The 15,846-nt window shown below is 39.8% G+C and overlaps 1 protein-coding gene across 2 annotated transcripts in view; it reads right to left on the bottom strand.

The window, feature by feature from the left end:
- Nucleotides 1-4,253: 4,253 nt before the first annotated feature.
- Nucleotides 4,254-15,846, bottom strand: part of LOC134625872 (carnitine O-palmitoyltransferase 1, liver isoform-like) — a 70,910-nt gene continuing 59,317 nt past the window's right edge. For both annotated transcript variants that reach the window (XM_063471194.1, XM_063471195.1), the window contains 6 exons: nucleotides 14,545-14,709; nucleotides 13,559-13,687; nucleotides 12,805-12,960; nucleotides 11,725-11,838; nucleotides 11,522-11,614; nucleotides 4,254-6,905 (listed from right to left, as the gene is read on the bottom strand). In XM_063471194.1, the coding sequence (XP_063327264.1) occupies nucleotides 6,777-6,905; nucleotides 11,522-11,614; nucleotides 11,725-11,838; nucleotides 12,805-12,960; nucleotides 13,559-13,687; nucleotides 14,545-14,709 (786 nt within the window). In that variant the 3' untranslated portion in view covers nucleotides 4,254-6,776. The remainder of the gene's footprint in view (nucleotides 6,906-11,521; nucleotides 11,615-11,724; nucleotides 11,839-12,804; nucleotides 12,961-13,558; nucleotides 13,688-14,544; nucleotides 14,710-15,846) is intronic.

Below are 15,846 nucleotides of genomic sequence, written 5' to 3'. Positions count from 1 at the left end.
TTAGACAACCTAGTACTGTGCCTTTGCCTGTATCTGTACTTGGATCCACTTTCACATAACCAGTATTTGTACTTCGTTACTTCCCACCTCTGTTGGTGGTCAGACTCCAATGGCATTATGGCATTAAATGGGATTAAGGGAGTACCCCACACAGTCTAGATGCTGGTGGTAAAGATGAAGAAGGAAGTTGAATGGAGCCTGAGTAACATGGGAGAGGTAGTGATGGGGTGGAGGTGGGTTGCACAAAGGTGTGACAGATGCGCAGTGAGCTTTAAAGTACGTGGAGTGAAGGCTGATTGACCTGAAGAAGGCAGGCAGAAAGATGTTTGGACTCGACCAGTGATGTCACAATGAGCTTGGCAGCATGGGAAAACAGAAGTGATGTAAGGCTTAGATTAGCCACCAAACACCTGGGAAGCAGACAGAAGTGTGACTGCAGATGTTCCTTATCAAACTTATGCATAAGCTTCATTTCACTAGTGCTAGGACCAGAATTGGTCAGAACTGAACCCTGTGGAACTCCATAATTAACCTCAGTGTGTGAAGAAGACTCCATTTACATGAACAAATTGGAGTCTATTAGATAGATATGATTCAAACCACTCCAGCCCAGTACCTGTAATACCTACAGCGTGCTCTAATAGGATATTATGGTCGACAGTATTGAACGCTGCACTGAGGTCTAGCAGGACAAGCACAGAGACGAGTCCACTGTCAGAGGCCATAAGAAGATCATTTATAACCTTCACTAAAGCTGTTTCTGTGCTGTGATGAGCTCTGAAACCTGACTGAAACTCTTCAAATAAACCATTCCTCTGCAGGTGATCTGTTAGCTGTTTGACAACTACTCTTTCAAGGAAGTTTGATATGAAAGGAAGGTTGGAGATTGGCCTATAATTAGCTAAGACAGCTGGGTCTAGAGATGTTTTTGAAAGTAAAGGTTTAACTACTGCCAGCTTGAAGGCCTGTGGTACATAGCCGATTATTAGAGATAGGTTGATCATATTTAAGATCGAAGAATTAATTAATGGCAGGACTTCTTTGAGCAGTCTTGTAGGAATGGGGTCTAAAAGACACGTTGATGGTTTGGAGGAAGTAATTATTGAAGTTAACTCAGAAAGACCAATTGGAGAAAAAGACTCTAGATCAGTGGTTCCCAAACTTTTTTTGCTGGGCCCCCCTTTGTTTACAAGAAAAATGTTCGCGACCCCCCCCGCCCGCGCGCGGGCACACATCCTCCAACCACACACACCCATATTTTGCTCCATTGCGGTTTATTTCACACCTCAAACATTTAGTAAAAAATTAAGCAAATACAAGTAATCTGCAATAAATTACAGGTAGTAATAAAATAAACTACTAACTCTTTCACGCTACGTCCACACCTACACGGGGATTTTTGGAAACGCAGCTGTTTCGTCCACACGTAAACGGCATTTCGAATCACCGAAAACTGAGATTTTTTAAAACTCCTTTTTTGCGTTTACGTGTGGACGAGGAATACAGAGATCATCACGCAACGTCAAAGGTATGTGCCTTTTTTCACGTCACACTGTGCGCCACGTTATTGTTTACATGAGATGAATTGCAGAATGGCAGATAGAGACACAATACTGTTAATCTGACTGTCTGCAGGTTTTACACGCTTACATATACACACGCAGTTACTGTCCCTCCATTTAGAAAGGCAGAGGGGTCACGGTGTAATTATTTTACGTGTAGTTGTTTTTTCCCTGTGTAATAATATTCAACATTGCTATCAATACATTTTTCAAAAATGTCTCTCTGTGCAAAATGGGTTCAAAAACATAAACAGCTGTGGGATACTGTTTGTCGGTGATTTGGAGAGCCCAGCGCTGCTCCCGACACAGGGAAAACCAATTCTGCAGGGGAGACCTACTGTGGCACTTGTGCAGGTGAAGCCAAAGGGAAGATATGCTTCACCATATTTTCTAGTCTTTGGCTTAGAATGAAGTCGGTTTGGAAACATATTCAGCGATGCTTCATCTCCTGCTTTGCGTTTCTGTGGCCGCCCCGTGCTAGCAGTGTCCAAGCGTTTTGTTTCCCCCCCTCTTTCATGCCGCGCCCCCACTGCAATGGCTCTGCGCCCCCTAGGGGGCGGGCCCCACACTTTGGGAAGGTCTGCTCTAGATGAATGTCAATGGTACTGAAAGTAACTGTAGATAATGTTACATCTGTGAGATAATTATGAGTATTTTTTTTTCTCTAATGGCTAAAGTTTTATTTGTAAAGAAATTAATGAAGTCATTACTAGTTAATGTTGAAGGAATGGTTAGCTCAACAGAGCTCTGACTTTTTATGGAGCCTTGCAGACTCGCTACTGCTCTATGATTGTGAAATAATAGTTTGGGTTCATTTAGACACATCAGCAGGATGCAATGAGGCCTCTCTGCAGCCAAAAACTGGATCAGTAATGAAGATGGATAGTTTGTTTCAGTGGTTCGCCTTAAGACAACCTACTATCCACCTCTAAGGGTTTGACATGAAACATATGGAAACAAAAGTAACAGAATGAGAAAATAAACTGACTGCAAGCATTGAAAATCCTCCATATTCTCCATCTGTCCATCCCAGGAATAGTCCCAACTACCAAGACTGTATGTGGTAACATCCAGCATGGAAGCTATTTGTAATGAATGAAAAAACTATTGCTGTGCCTATTGCTGGTTTCCTATGCATGAGGCCATTTGTGATGTTTGCTGGAGTATGAACAAAATCATACGTCAGATTTCTGATTAATCCAGATTACTGCACATATACAGATTTTGTGAAGCAGGCTCGCTGTCTCCAGTATGGAAAAGTGCTTGTGTGTGAAGTTTGTAAAGTTCCCCCCAGGTGCTGCTACTTCCTCCCACATTCCAAAACCACAAAGTCATTATTTTCATGTTAACTCGCTTTAGAATGTGAACTCTGTGACAGTTTGGACACATGTCCCCAGTCTGTCCCACCTCCAAAGTCGCCCCAGACTGTTTGGTATTATGTTCTTTTCATGAAATGCTAGCTATGCCAGATATAACCTCCCGATCATCTGCCAAAAAGTGGTTTCTGATGTTTTTACGTCCAGTATCTTTACTTATATTAGTAAATTGACTGTAGGGAACAGGATTCATGAAGGGTTCATATATAAAATACAGAAATGACCTGTTTTTGAAGTATCTTTATCACTCTGCCTATTTGTACCCATATTGTCATCAATCCAGTTCTTGTTGATCTGTTAAGTAAGTCAAGTAAGTTTAGAGAACTGTGATGTTGTTGCAATTTTTGCTGCCCTCTTGGCTAAACTTCGAGGAAAACACATTTTTAATGTCAATGTTTTTTACCTAAATGACATACAAAAGACGCTTTGCCAAAAACTGATTGCAGTGATAGGAATGTTCTTTGTGAGAGATATGATTGACACATTTTTGACAGATTTTAGGGTGAAGTCATTTATAACAGCTTAAATTCCAGCAATCACTTTTTACCGCAGCACTGGAACCATTTGAAAAGTCACGTATTGCGTTAGAACCCGAATTCTAAACCCTGCTGGCAAAACTCTGAGGCTCTGGCCTCACCATCATCGCCATCACCATACTTCCCAAAGCATCAGAAATGGCTTTGTAGCCCTTGGATGACTTTGCTTTTTTTTTTTTAGCCTACTTCACTTTGGCAGTGATCTCTTGATGCAACATACCTGGCGATAATCAGGCCTGGGTTTGGCAAAACTGAACTGAGCTTTCAGTTAAATCAGTTAATTAAATAAATAAGTGCATTTAATCAGTTAATTTGTGATTTATTATTTAAAAAACCAAAAAGCATTTCTTTATCTAGAAGGGTAAGCATTTTTCCCCATGTATGGCCAGGTATGTTTGGATAAAATTTGTCAACTTTTACAAACCAATTAATCATTTTAAAATCTGCACTTTGTATTTTCTTGAATCCTTGAATATTAAAATTTTGCTTGACAATCTGAAGTATTTGTGTGACAAACATGCAATGATGCAACGCAAATAAGAATCACAAAGGCGGCAAATACTTCTTCACAACAGTGAATTTGCTTCCGTTCTTAATTTCAGATCATCTGTAGCAAATATTTAAATCTTTATTCAGCTGGCATGTGACTTTGAGACACAGACACATAAAGACTTGGCTCTAATTATAGAATCTGACCCAGTCGGAGAACTGGAGCACTTCTGGGCTTCTTGTCCAAAGCAGAGCTGGGACTAAGCAATTTGATCAATTCAACACATAATTATGATAATAATAATACATCAGCTACAGGCACACTGGTGTTGACAGTAAATATTTTATTTTACACAACGCATCAGATCCAACTGTGGAAGGTGATCAGAGTCCACAAATGCATATAATGCAGATTTATATGCATTTTAGAAAGAAAACGATGTACTAAGGGGAAAAAACCCAAAACCAAGCAACCAAAGAAAATCAGGAAACAACACGAGCAGTTACAAAAGTGTTACCAGGTTACTCACTCACACACACACACACACACACACACACACACACAAAAATCAGTCAAGATGAGGAAAACAAACAAACAAAAACAACAAAAAAAAAGAAAAAAAAGAAAAGAAAAAACAAGCAGGGTTTTTATTGTAAATTCATTACATCAAACACATCATCAAAGCATTTAAAACCAAGAAAGGAAACAGTTAATAATAATAAAAAGGCACGTTACAAGGTTTGCTGCAGGAAGTGCACTAATTGGAGAAAAAAAATGCACTGAAACAGTTTCTTTGTGAACATGTTTCTTAAACCTGAATACAGGAGAAGAGGCTCTGTGGGAATGAACCACTTTATGCCCCGTGGAAAATTGTAAAACAACAAGTGGGCTGTTAGTACTTCTGTCACTCTGCCCTTAACTGGCAAGCAGCTGGCAGGAACAAATCATGTCTGGCACAAATAGACAACAAATATAACTTTGTATAGTGATATGAATGCAGCGAGACACAGAAACACAGCTGTATTCCCAGCTGTCAACATCTGTAGATCACATGCTGCCATTTTGCTCTTCCCATAACCCCTGTAACAACTGTTACTAAAATGCAGAAGTATAGCCACAAATTTATCAAAAACGAGATTCACCTTTTTAATCACTACGCTAAGCACACGACACAAAAGAACACATTGTTCTGTTCCCTTCCTAAAATGCTGCACTTTTAATAGTCATCACTGGATCCCAGACAGAACACAGCCTGAAAGCTATAACTTGATGTTGTGAGCCATCAGAGAATGCCCATTCGGTCATTTCACAGCGTTTTCTCATCACTGTGTCTTGCTTTGCATTTGGTTTCTGGTGCTCTCAGCACTTCCCCGATAAAGAAAGGAGAACAGATGCGAAATCTTCCAGCTGGGCCAAAGACTTCTCATTTAACGTTTGTTCTAGTTACATTGCATTTGATCCAAAAGTTCAAAGCCTCTGGTAAATAACTTGTCTCACGTTGTTTACTTAATGCCAGTTAGTGTCTTCTTAAGCTGTGTTTTGGACAGTGTCTGGACAATTAAAAGGAATATTTGTCTAACTTATTTTTGCCGTTTTACTCGAGCTTCTTGGACTGGATGGCCTGTGAATGTGAGGAGAGCCAAATCTCAAGCTTCAAATGATAAGAGACTTTGAGAGACTTTGAAGCTTGTTGTCTGGAGGCCTGAGTTGTAGTTGACTTTTTCCCCCTTTCTTTACGCTTTTACCACCTTTATCCAAAAGTACATTTACTGATAATACTTGAACTTGAGCAGACTTGAACTTGCAGGACTCTTACTTACAAAACACTGCTCATAGTAGTGCAAGTATCAACAAGCCTTAGCCACGCTCTGCTAAGCACCAGCAAGATAAGTGAAGAAAAAGCCCACACGCTAGCAAACAAACTAAAAACACAGCATTTTTTAAAAAAAATAAAATGTGACAATCATTTTAAAATGTGGCTTTGATACCCAAAGCTTCCCTTGAACTTGCCCACATATAAAGCGATGTGCTTTGTGGCTGAACAGTCGGTTCTCTCTCCGGCTTTAAAAATTAAACTAAAATGTTAATTATTGATTCAGGATTATGTACTGCTTTTATCTGGAGGTCGAGTGAGCGATTACACCAGGTTTACAGAGACTAGACTTAGGCTTTCACTGGAAACCTTCACTCCCAGCTGATAAACCAACTGCAAATAAAGAAATAAAGGAGTGCAATTTGGCCAGAACTTCCTTTTTCCTTTGCCGTGTCCACTGACTTTAACAAAGCCCAACATGCACAATAACCTCTAACATCATATTGTAATGAATGGTGTCAGTGCGCTCTTCACTTTTAGTGAGATTAAGGGCGTCTTAATGCTTTCCGCCGATTATCAGGGACATTTGTCTCACTTTCTCTGCCTCCAAAGACTCAAGTGATGACATCTGCCCCCATTTTTTCCAACATATAAATATAGATTTTGCTGATCACAGATTTTCATATTCTGACAGAAAACTGTGAGAAATGTAACTTTAAAAAGTTTAATTTTTAAAGTTTAGAATACAAGAAGGTTTGTGTGTTTAGTGCTGATGCACAAGAGGCTTCGGAATGGATGAGGTACGGGAGCGTCGTGGCTTATCTTTTGTCACTGAGTGGGAGGTTTTAAAAAAAGAACAACAGTAGTTATGTTAATCTGTTGGCCTGTAAAAGGCTGCTGTAAATGTTTGTTGTGTCTAAAGACCGCAGAAGACGAAAGATCTGTATCTCCGAAAGAAGCTCTCTGTTGTTTGGCTCAGACTTTCGCTCGCTTTTGTTTTTACTCGAGCTTCTTGGACTGCGGATGGCCTGTGCCTTTGGATGACGCAGAGGTTTTGGGATCAGCTGAGAGAAGAGCCATGATGTCCTGCATAGCCTTACTTATCTGAACTCCAAACCTGTGAGAGTCCTGGGAAGGAAAAAAAGAAAAGAAAAAGTAAGTATTGAGAAGTGAAAGGGAAGTGTATAAAGCAGACAAACGTGTTACTGGGTACATAAGTAACAACACAGAGACAGAAGAAGGAAGAAAGAGAACATGGACAGAGAAGTGAGAAGTCAAACCCTCTTTAGAATGAAGAAGGGATATTTAGTGAGTTTCAAAATAAAAAGAACAAAATATTTATAGACACTGATCTCATACATTAATTTCAATTTCATTTCAAGGGTCCTTGGGTCCCAGCATTCATGTGGCCCCTTCTTAAAAACCATTAAAACCATCTATACAATCTTGCCACCAAAACACACATTAAAAGCTCGGGGAAAAGGACACAACATGTGAGGCATTAACCCACTCAGAAATCTGAATGTCCCGAATTCCAGTCTGACTGCACAATGAGTGCATTCTGCAAAACCAGAGGCTCATCTGAGGAACATTTTGGCCAGGGACCAGACTGAGTAACAAAAAGTATGTCATGTCAAGGCCACATGATGAAAAACTGAATAGGCCTTAAACAGTGCGCATCTAGTCCAAGGCTCGCAAAATTTCAAAATCTCTGGTAGCCCTTTGGGCAGGCATTCTTCAGTTTTTGGTAGCCCAAAATAATTTTAAGCAGCCCGAATAAAAAAGAGAGCAATTTTTTTATGTTTTGTTTCCTTTACAATATTATACATTAAAGTATAATATTGTAACGGAAACAAAAATTAATCAAAAAATTGTTAAAATACAAATCACAACAACTGTATAAAAATTACAACCATCAACTCAAATACTTGGTTCAAATTGAACAGAAATTTCTATGAACTTGTAAGAACTGTGTAGAACATGAATCAGTCTGTGTCAGATCCTGAATCTGAAATTTCCACTGAAGTCACAGGTAAGAAGTAAGTGGAACCAAGATCTAGGCCATTTGCTTTTTGAAGTTTGCAAAGACTGCTAAATTTTGCCAGTGGTAGTTCACTCTTTGCAATATAGCACGTTGTTCTAAACAGCTTTTTCAGGAGTTCTTGTTGTGCTTGGTTTATTTTTAGTATGTTTTTTGCAATTGCTGTTTGTTCTGGGAAAGATACTGCAGACTGAGCAATAATGCATTTCTTGCATTTCTCATGGGTTCTGATGGGGTCTTTCTTAAAATTACTGGTCCCAGTAACAAAGGCGCTTGTCGACTCAGAAATCAAATGAAACTCACAACACACCTGGCAGAACATCATGTTATTTAGCTCGTCATATTCCAGCCACAGAAATTCTTTTGTCCATGAAACCAAAAAAGCTGTGCTTTCTTTTTGCCTCATAGTCCGATTTGTCATAACTTTTCCGTTTTGTGGTCGGCTTTTCTTTGGCTGCCCCTTCTTCACCCTGACCTGTCTTATTTGGCTGAGCAGAACTAAAATACTAGCGTAAATCCTGCTGCTTTTACACACGTACTTACATAAGGGTCAGCGATTCTCTGCGCACTCAACCTCTCACATGTTTAAACTTGCTGCGAGAGATTTCACTTGTCGCGTTTGAATAGTAAGCTAATGAGTGATAAGACGATGTCAGAGGAATTGGTGCACAATTAATCGTCACTCACCAATCAGTGCTGCTGCTCTCTACACACCTCTACACACATCGCAAAATGAAAGTGAAAGCAAAAAGCAAGCGCAAATTCAAACGCGATTTCGATATGTCACATATTGACAGTGGCTCATCGATGCCAATGACATAATTACTCAGCTACATTGGCGAAAGAATGCAAAAGCGTAGACATATTTTCCTTCCTATCATACCACGACGGGCAGGGCTGAGTTAGATTTTGGTAGCCCGACTGGAGCCCTGTAGTCTCAACTCCATGAACTGGAGGGCATAACAGACTGCTTTAAAACAGGACCGAGTTCTCGTTCCAAAATCCAAGTACTGTCAGAAAATGCTTAAATTTTTCTTGCATCAAGTGAATCAGACGAATCTAAACTTTCTCAGAAAAAACAGGAACAAATGTTGTCATTGCTTTTTCCTGTCAGCGGTTGTGTTTTCAGGTTGTCTTCTCTTTCTGTCTGAGAAGACTCAGTCCAAACATTATAATGTCCTTTAATAAAAAAGACTGATTTCCCGATAAGCCCAGGGAAATCAAGGTTTCTCAATGTATCCTCAATCGCCCCTACCATCACGTTTGCTTGTTCATGTAAACTGAGTATTTTAGGGATCCAAACATTTAATATTTAATAATATTTAATATTTAATTCTGTTCTATCAAGACTGTGCACTTATTGTGAAAACTCCCACAATAAGTTACCACTGTGAGGCTCAGTTCATCGTTGTGTTTTTGCCCCATTCGAAAAATGTTGATGCATTTTTTTTTTTTTTTATTACCAGCAAAACAGAAATATTGTTAAGTGGATAAAGTCGATATCTTTTTAACTTTTCAAAGGAAACTTCCAAGGGTTTTATTCTTTTGTGAGTTGGGTTTCATTTAAGCTTAGATACAAGCCTAAGATACATTTTGTCTGTTCCTAAAACCCCCAAAAGTTGAAGGTTTCTTAATATCAGGTAACCCATTTTGAGCCAGAACTAACATTTAGGTCTGATACGAGTTGTGCCTGTGCTGTGCAAAGGAACTAAGTTGTCTACACTGATGATAAATAAAAAATAAAATACAGCAACTTAGTAATGGAGCTAAATTGATGTCCTCAGTTTGCAGACTGTTCCCCTTTTTTCATCATCAGATGCATACTTCACTGGAAATCCAATGCGGTTTTCCTCTGAAAAAGCCTTTCATCTTCTAGACTTTTTTTTGTTGCTGACGACGCTGCCATCAAAGCTTGCTGCACACTTGGAATCAACCCACAGTCACATTAAGTGTGGAAAGATTTGGTATTGAGGTTCAGAATTACGAGGATCACCAGGTAAAAATCAAATGGCTGTTTTTGGCATTTCTTCTGAAATTTAAAAAAAAAAAAAGATTTTAGATGAATGTGTGTTGACTATGAAGAGCTTGATGATTAAAAAGGAAGTGAAAATGAGTGAAAGAGTACATTCTTTCCTTTCATGGAACAATGGCCATACCCTGTATACATGACATCATAGCCTGTCTTATGAAATGATTCTGTGAAAATTCAGTGACAACTGTGTGTCATTTAAAACCACAAACCCATCCCAAACATTGAAAAATCCTCCACCGTTTGTGGTCATGCTGATGTGTGATGTTAACCTTACCAAATAGTACTCAAAGTGTTTGTTTACTGTGTAAATACATGGATGAGAGGTGCACAAGCGTCAAGGTGGCTTCAAGCATGAAATTTCAGGTATTTAAAGGATTGGAAGTCTGAAGGAGGCCATGTTTTTAAAAGTTGGATTCGGTTTTGGCACCATTTACCAAAATTCACCGACCGGTCCGTGGCCCGGTCGGTGAATCGTTTGGTACCGGGCCGCTAGAGTTGAGGCTCGGGTGTGAAATTTATGGTTTTCAGGGTTTTCATCATTAACTCAGTTTCCCTGGGTCTTTTCCTGTGTTGTAGTTTTTATTTTGAAAGAAATATTTATGCGTTACCATAGCGACCAGAGAGCATTAAGGGGCAGACAGGAGGACGTTACTCTCAATGTTGTTGGCGCATTTCAGGAGGACGGTGCTAATAAAGTTACTCAATTACACAGTGAATTTGCGTTTATTATATTTACAAAATACCACAGTTTTGGTCTTGGTCATATAATTTTATTTTGTTGTATCTGCAACACCTTAAAGGTCAGGCCATGAAAATATTGTCTGACATTAAACTGGTCCGTGGTGCAAAAAAGGTTGGAGACCGCTGACTTTGTGAGAACCAACTTCTAACTTGTACTGTAGGGACTTATCCAAAGGTCCATCTGAGCCAAGGAAAACTCCTAAAAACCAGTCAGCATAAAACCAACACTTTAGGATTGACAGAGCCAAGATAAACATCCTGGCTTTTTGGGTCTGTATTTGGTTTGCTGGGTTCCCACAGTAAAACATCTTGTTTACAAATGTGTTACATGGGGTGGGGCTATAGCTCAGGAGGTAGAGCAGGTCATCTACTGATTGGAAGGTTGGTGGTTCGATCCAAGGGAGGAAATACTTCCAATTTAGTGAAGTACCTAACAGGCCAACACCCAGATCTGTTCAAAAAATTCAAGTTAAGCATGTTCAGAGTATGTTGTTCTGAAATGCACATCTCCATTGGGTTTGAGAAAGCTGACACTGCCATTGAGAAGTCAACAAAAATTTCTGCAACGGCTAACACCAAATGCTAATGCTATGCTACCATAAAAGCACTATAACATCAACAGGATACCATGGCAACCATCTTAACATTTCAGTCTGTGTCTTGTCATCAAAGCATGTTGTCAACATTTTAAATAAATGAGCAGCCACCATGTCAATGTTTTAAAACGACTTAAACTTAAAGTTTAAGTATGTTGGTTATCAAGAATTCTACTGGTATTGGAATACCAGTACTACAATTCTGGGATTTGCGATCTCTCTTTCCAAGACTGTGCCAGGTTTAAAAGGCTTGAGAATATTGTCTGGTGTAAATGTGATTTCCTACAACAGTGTGTGATGTCTCTGAACTCCAAGACACAGAGACGTTACTTACAGTCTGACTGCAGGAGTATTTGGAAGACACGTGGAAGTTGACCATATCTTCACCCACGATGATGTATGAAACTCCATAACCATCGTCAGCGACCTGACATGACAGTGAAGACACGAGGTTTCGTGTTAACGCCTCACATGCCACCCACCACAAATACATTATCTAGTCTCCTTGTCTTAAAAGATGTAAATGTGCCCACTCACAGGTCCAAAGCCCCCACCAAGCGAGATGAAATCTGGGTAGTTCTTCAGGTCAAACAGATTCATCTGCTGAACTGGAGTCTGACTGGTGGAGAGACGCCAAGGCTCAGACAGAACCTTAAATGAGGAATTGAGAGAGAAAAACATGGGGTGAACATGCAGAAGCAGATGTGGTCAGCTAGAAGACACCAAATTACACAAAACCTAATTATAATGTTTTGAGTGTCGCTGTGGTTAGCACTGTCGCTGCAGAGCACAAAGGTCCTGAGTTCAATTCCACCATCAGGCCGGGGCCTTTCTGTGTGAGTGCGCATGGTTGTCTGTCGCTATGTGTTAGCCCTGCAAAATGTCCAGGGTGTACCCTGCCCCTCACCCTGTGGTAGCTGGAATAGGCTGCAGCCTGGATGGAAGGACAGCTTTGCATTCTTGACTGATTATATACATTGACTCTTAATTGGATCAATATGGATTGCACAAAGGGAGCCAATAGTCATGTATTCATAATATGTTAGATATGCATCTTTAAAGCAGCTGATCAATGACACATTCCATTTTGTTGTTGCGCTCTTAAATGTTTTATGGTTCGTATTAATAAAACTGAGATAGTGTTAAATTTCTATATTTATGATATGAGCTCTCCAATCCATCAATAAGACTGTAGGGTCACCGAAAATCCTTTTTCTCTTTACTCACAAAGCATGTTGTGTGCAGTACAACTGGAAACTAGAGCCTGAGGACATAATGTCATCAGGATAGTGTTCTGATCTGAAAGCTACAGCCATACTTGGGCATATATGGGAGTGTTCACTTGCTTTCACTATCTTCGGTCCACCTGACATCAGAGTCTTTGGTGTTTGTGTCTTGTTGCAAGTTTGTTTTGTCCAACAAGAATGCTGCTAAAGAAGTGCACGTCCATTTAAATCAATGCAATCTGTTTACATATGAAGACAGTCACGATTTTTGAAAGAGCTGAAACTCATTCGCGTTGGTCCCGTTTAATCTGTTTGGACTTTTAAACCAAACAGTCTATGAATATGAGTACATCTAAATGTAGCCATCCTCCGGAAACGAGCCAAGGCTTACTTCTTTAAGGAAAGGTGACTCCACTCCCAAGTATTTGGAGACTACGTAAAGGCAGAAGAGATGTCTGTCGATTCCTGCTCCAGTCATAGCCATCCGATAAAGGTTCTGGTGCCTCTCAGAAGCCAGTTGGAAAAGGCATCTGCATTGTTCCTCTGTCTGTCAAAGCAAACAAACTTCTGTCACGACCAGTCCTGTCCGTACTTAGTAGCACTTATGAACTTACTGCTGCTGTGCTATGTGGGTGAATGTGTACACATGTTGCTCCTGCTGGATGATATAACACATAATTACCAACAGTTTGATCCACACAGCTTACCAGTTGGATTTCTGTAGACCCACTCCAAGTGTTGAAACTCAAAATAACAAAAGGTGGATTTAGAAGGTGTGTGTGTGTGTGTGTGTGTGTGTGTGTGTGTGTGTGTGTGTGTGTGTGTGTGTGTGTGTAATTGCTGGTGAATACAGTGTAGTGCCCTGCAGTGTGTGTTCTACATACACTGCAGGCACATTAACTTTCATGTTCACTGCTGCATTCAGAGAGGTGCTATGAACGGTATCCTTTCTGCCATTACCCAACTTGTTGACCTTAGGCCTACGGCTGAGGAACTTGAGCAATATTCCAATGTAGTTCTCACTGGTTCACTCAACTAAGTTTGGACAGGCACCTTGACCACTGGCACTGCATTCATTTTTTCTTTTTCAACTTTAAGCTTAAACTTAAAAATAATGAATAACAAGTATTTTAGTACTTCAGTACCTCTCCACTCTCCAGAGCTTTGATGAAAGCACAGCTCTCGTTGGAGCAGGAACGCACAGTCTCTGTCCGGCCCTCCCTGAACAGACGGGTCATCGATGCCTCGTAAGTCAGACAAAAGCCACCGCGATCCTGGAAGCAGAAAAGTGAAAGCAGGTGGGGAGATGTGGTTTGAAGCACTAAAAGCAAAACTGGACATGCTAGCTGATATGTGTGTGTGCTACAGATCTGTTCAGAATGGAGGATTTTTCCACTTTGATAATACAAAAAGAATATTGTGTTTCAATTCAAGTCAATTTTGATAAAAGCCTACTATTATAAAGAAAATGGTTATTAAGGAGTTACACAGGACTTAAGGAATGAATAAAATCTCCACCTGATAAGCAGATTCACTAACACCATCAACACGAATATCCATCCTTAATGACATAGGTCGTCTCATGGGAACACAGGAAGATTGAAAAGTTGCAAAGACTGAATACAGGCCTGCAGTTGTGTTTTCTTGGCTTGTAAAGCCAGAGATTAACAACAAAATTCATATACAGGGTGTATCGAAAAGAATAATCTGATTTCAGAAGGCAAGATATTTTAAAATATGTTTTGTAGGGAGCTGTCTGCTCAGTATGTTATTTGTACAAGCTGTGATGTTGTTGCGTTCTTTGAGTATTGTACATAATAACTGTAAATTAAATAATGGTATATTACTGATAAACAACTGTCTACTTGTGGAGTTTCTAAATCCAAACGGTGTGCAGGATGCCCACGGTCCCTCATTTATTTTTGGTAGATGTTTTTGTTTAATGTTCTACTCCAGTACTGCTATCAGGACTGAATAAATACATCAGCTGTCCTGCAATAATATTTAAAGGAACAAAATGTCTCTGTGTGCTCGCCACTTCTTTATTTAACTTGACTGTAATTCATTAGGACTGTTAAGATTCAGCTGCAGACTCGTTTTGGAAACTGAGAAGTCTTTCACTGTGTGTTACCCTGTAGTATGCCAGTTGTAAGCTGATCTGGATGAAGGCATCTGGGCTGATCCAGCATTTCTTGATTCGTCCTTTGCCAAACTCTCTGAATGGAAATACGTGACAGTCAACATCATCTGCCAGCGCCTGTGCAACAGCTAGGGAACTGCTGACCTGAGCCTGAACCTGAAACACAGAATTACACTGCAAAATTAGCATTGTGTGACAAGATTTTGGGTGAAAGTCAAAAAGCCCCAGATGTTGTCATACAAATCAGTTTACAGCTGTCATACAAGGCAACACTCTTTAAAAGAACGCACACATTTGAGCAAAAACCCAGTACAGTCTGGTTTCTTACTAATTCTGTATAGAAAATATTTTCTCTAGATTACAGTGGTGAAAAGACAACAGCAGATAAAGGTGGTAGCAGTTTTGTGTTTTGTCCATTTTTAGTGAAAGCAAAAGACTCAAGGAGTGAGCAGAGGTCAAACAGAGCCTGTATCCATAACTGTACAAAATGAACAATTCCAAAATTGTTAAGATATTATGCGATATGTCTGTGAAAGTTCTCAGTCATCCAGGTCATCGTAGACTTCTGTTTGAGAGAGGCACTTATTCTCTTGCCTCCACTTCTGCCAATGTGCACCAACCTGGACTTCCTTTTATGAGGCCACATAAAAGATTCGGAAATCTGTTATTCCAAAATGTGGGCCTGTTGAAATCAGTGCTGATTTTTTTTCAAAGGTTTACCAAAAATTAATACAATAAAGTCACAGAAAGAAAAATAACAGTACTTTGTCAGTTACACCCTTGTTTAAGATTAGTATGACAGATTGAGATGTACAGTGATATCTGCAGAGTCTTTGACATCAGTTGGTCCAATGCTAACTTCCATCTTTGTACATTTTCTTCTGTGGATGAATTACAAGACAAAGCAACACCTACTTGACTCCACAGTGTGCCGAGGTCACTCCACTGTAGCTACAGTCCTATTCCTGTCCTCACCGGATGAATTTATATTCCTATTCAGGTGGAACGTGGGTACTAGCACACCGTCGTCCCTAGACTCATATATTCAAGCTCATCTAGTTTTAATCCAGCATCTCACATGGTCCAAACTTCACATGGCCTTCAGATCAGCTGAAGAACAGTGCTCGGGGTTTCCATCAGCTGATGCATCAAAGCCTTTTATCACCAAGCACAATGAAAAGCATCGAATGCAGATTCCTGATAGCTTAAAATCAATTTGTAAAAAAAGATAAGATTGAGCTCGTGTTTAGTACTTTTTATTACTTTGTTATATTACATTGTTCTGTGTGCATG

The sequence above is a fragment of the Pelmatolapia mariae genome, linkage group LG4 (assembly GCF_036321145.2).
Source record: "Pelmatolapia mariae isolate MD_Pm_ZW linkage group LG4, Pm_UMD_F_2, whole genome shotgun sequence".
Lineage (NCBI taxonomy): Eukaryota > Metazoa > Chordata > Actinopteri > Cichliformes > Cichlidae > Pelmatolapia > Pelmatolapia mariae.
This window is presented reverse-complemented; position numbering and strand designations above follow the sequence as displayed.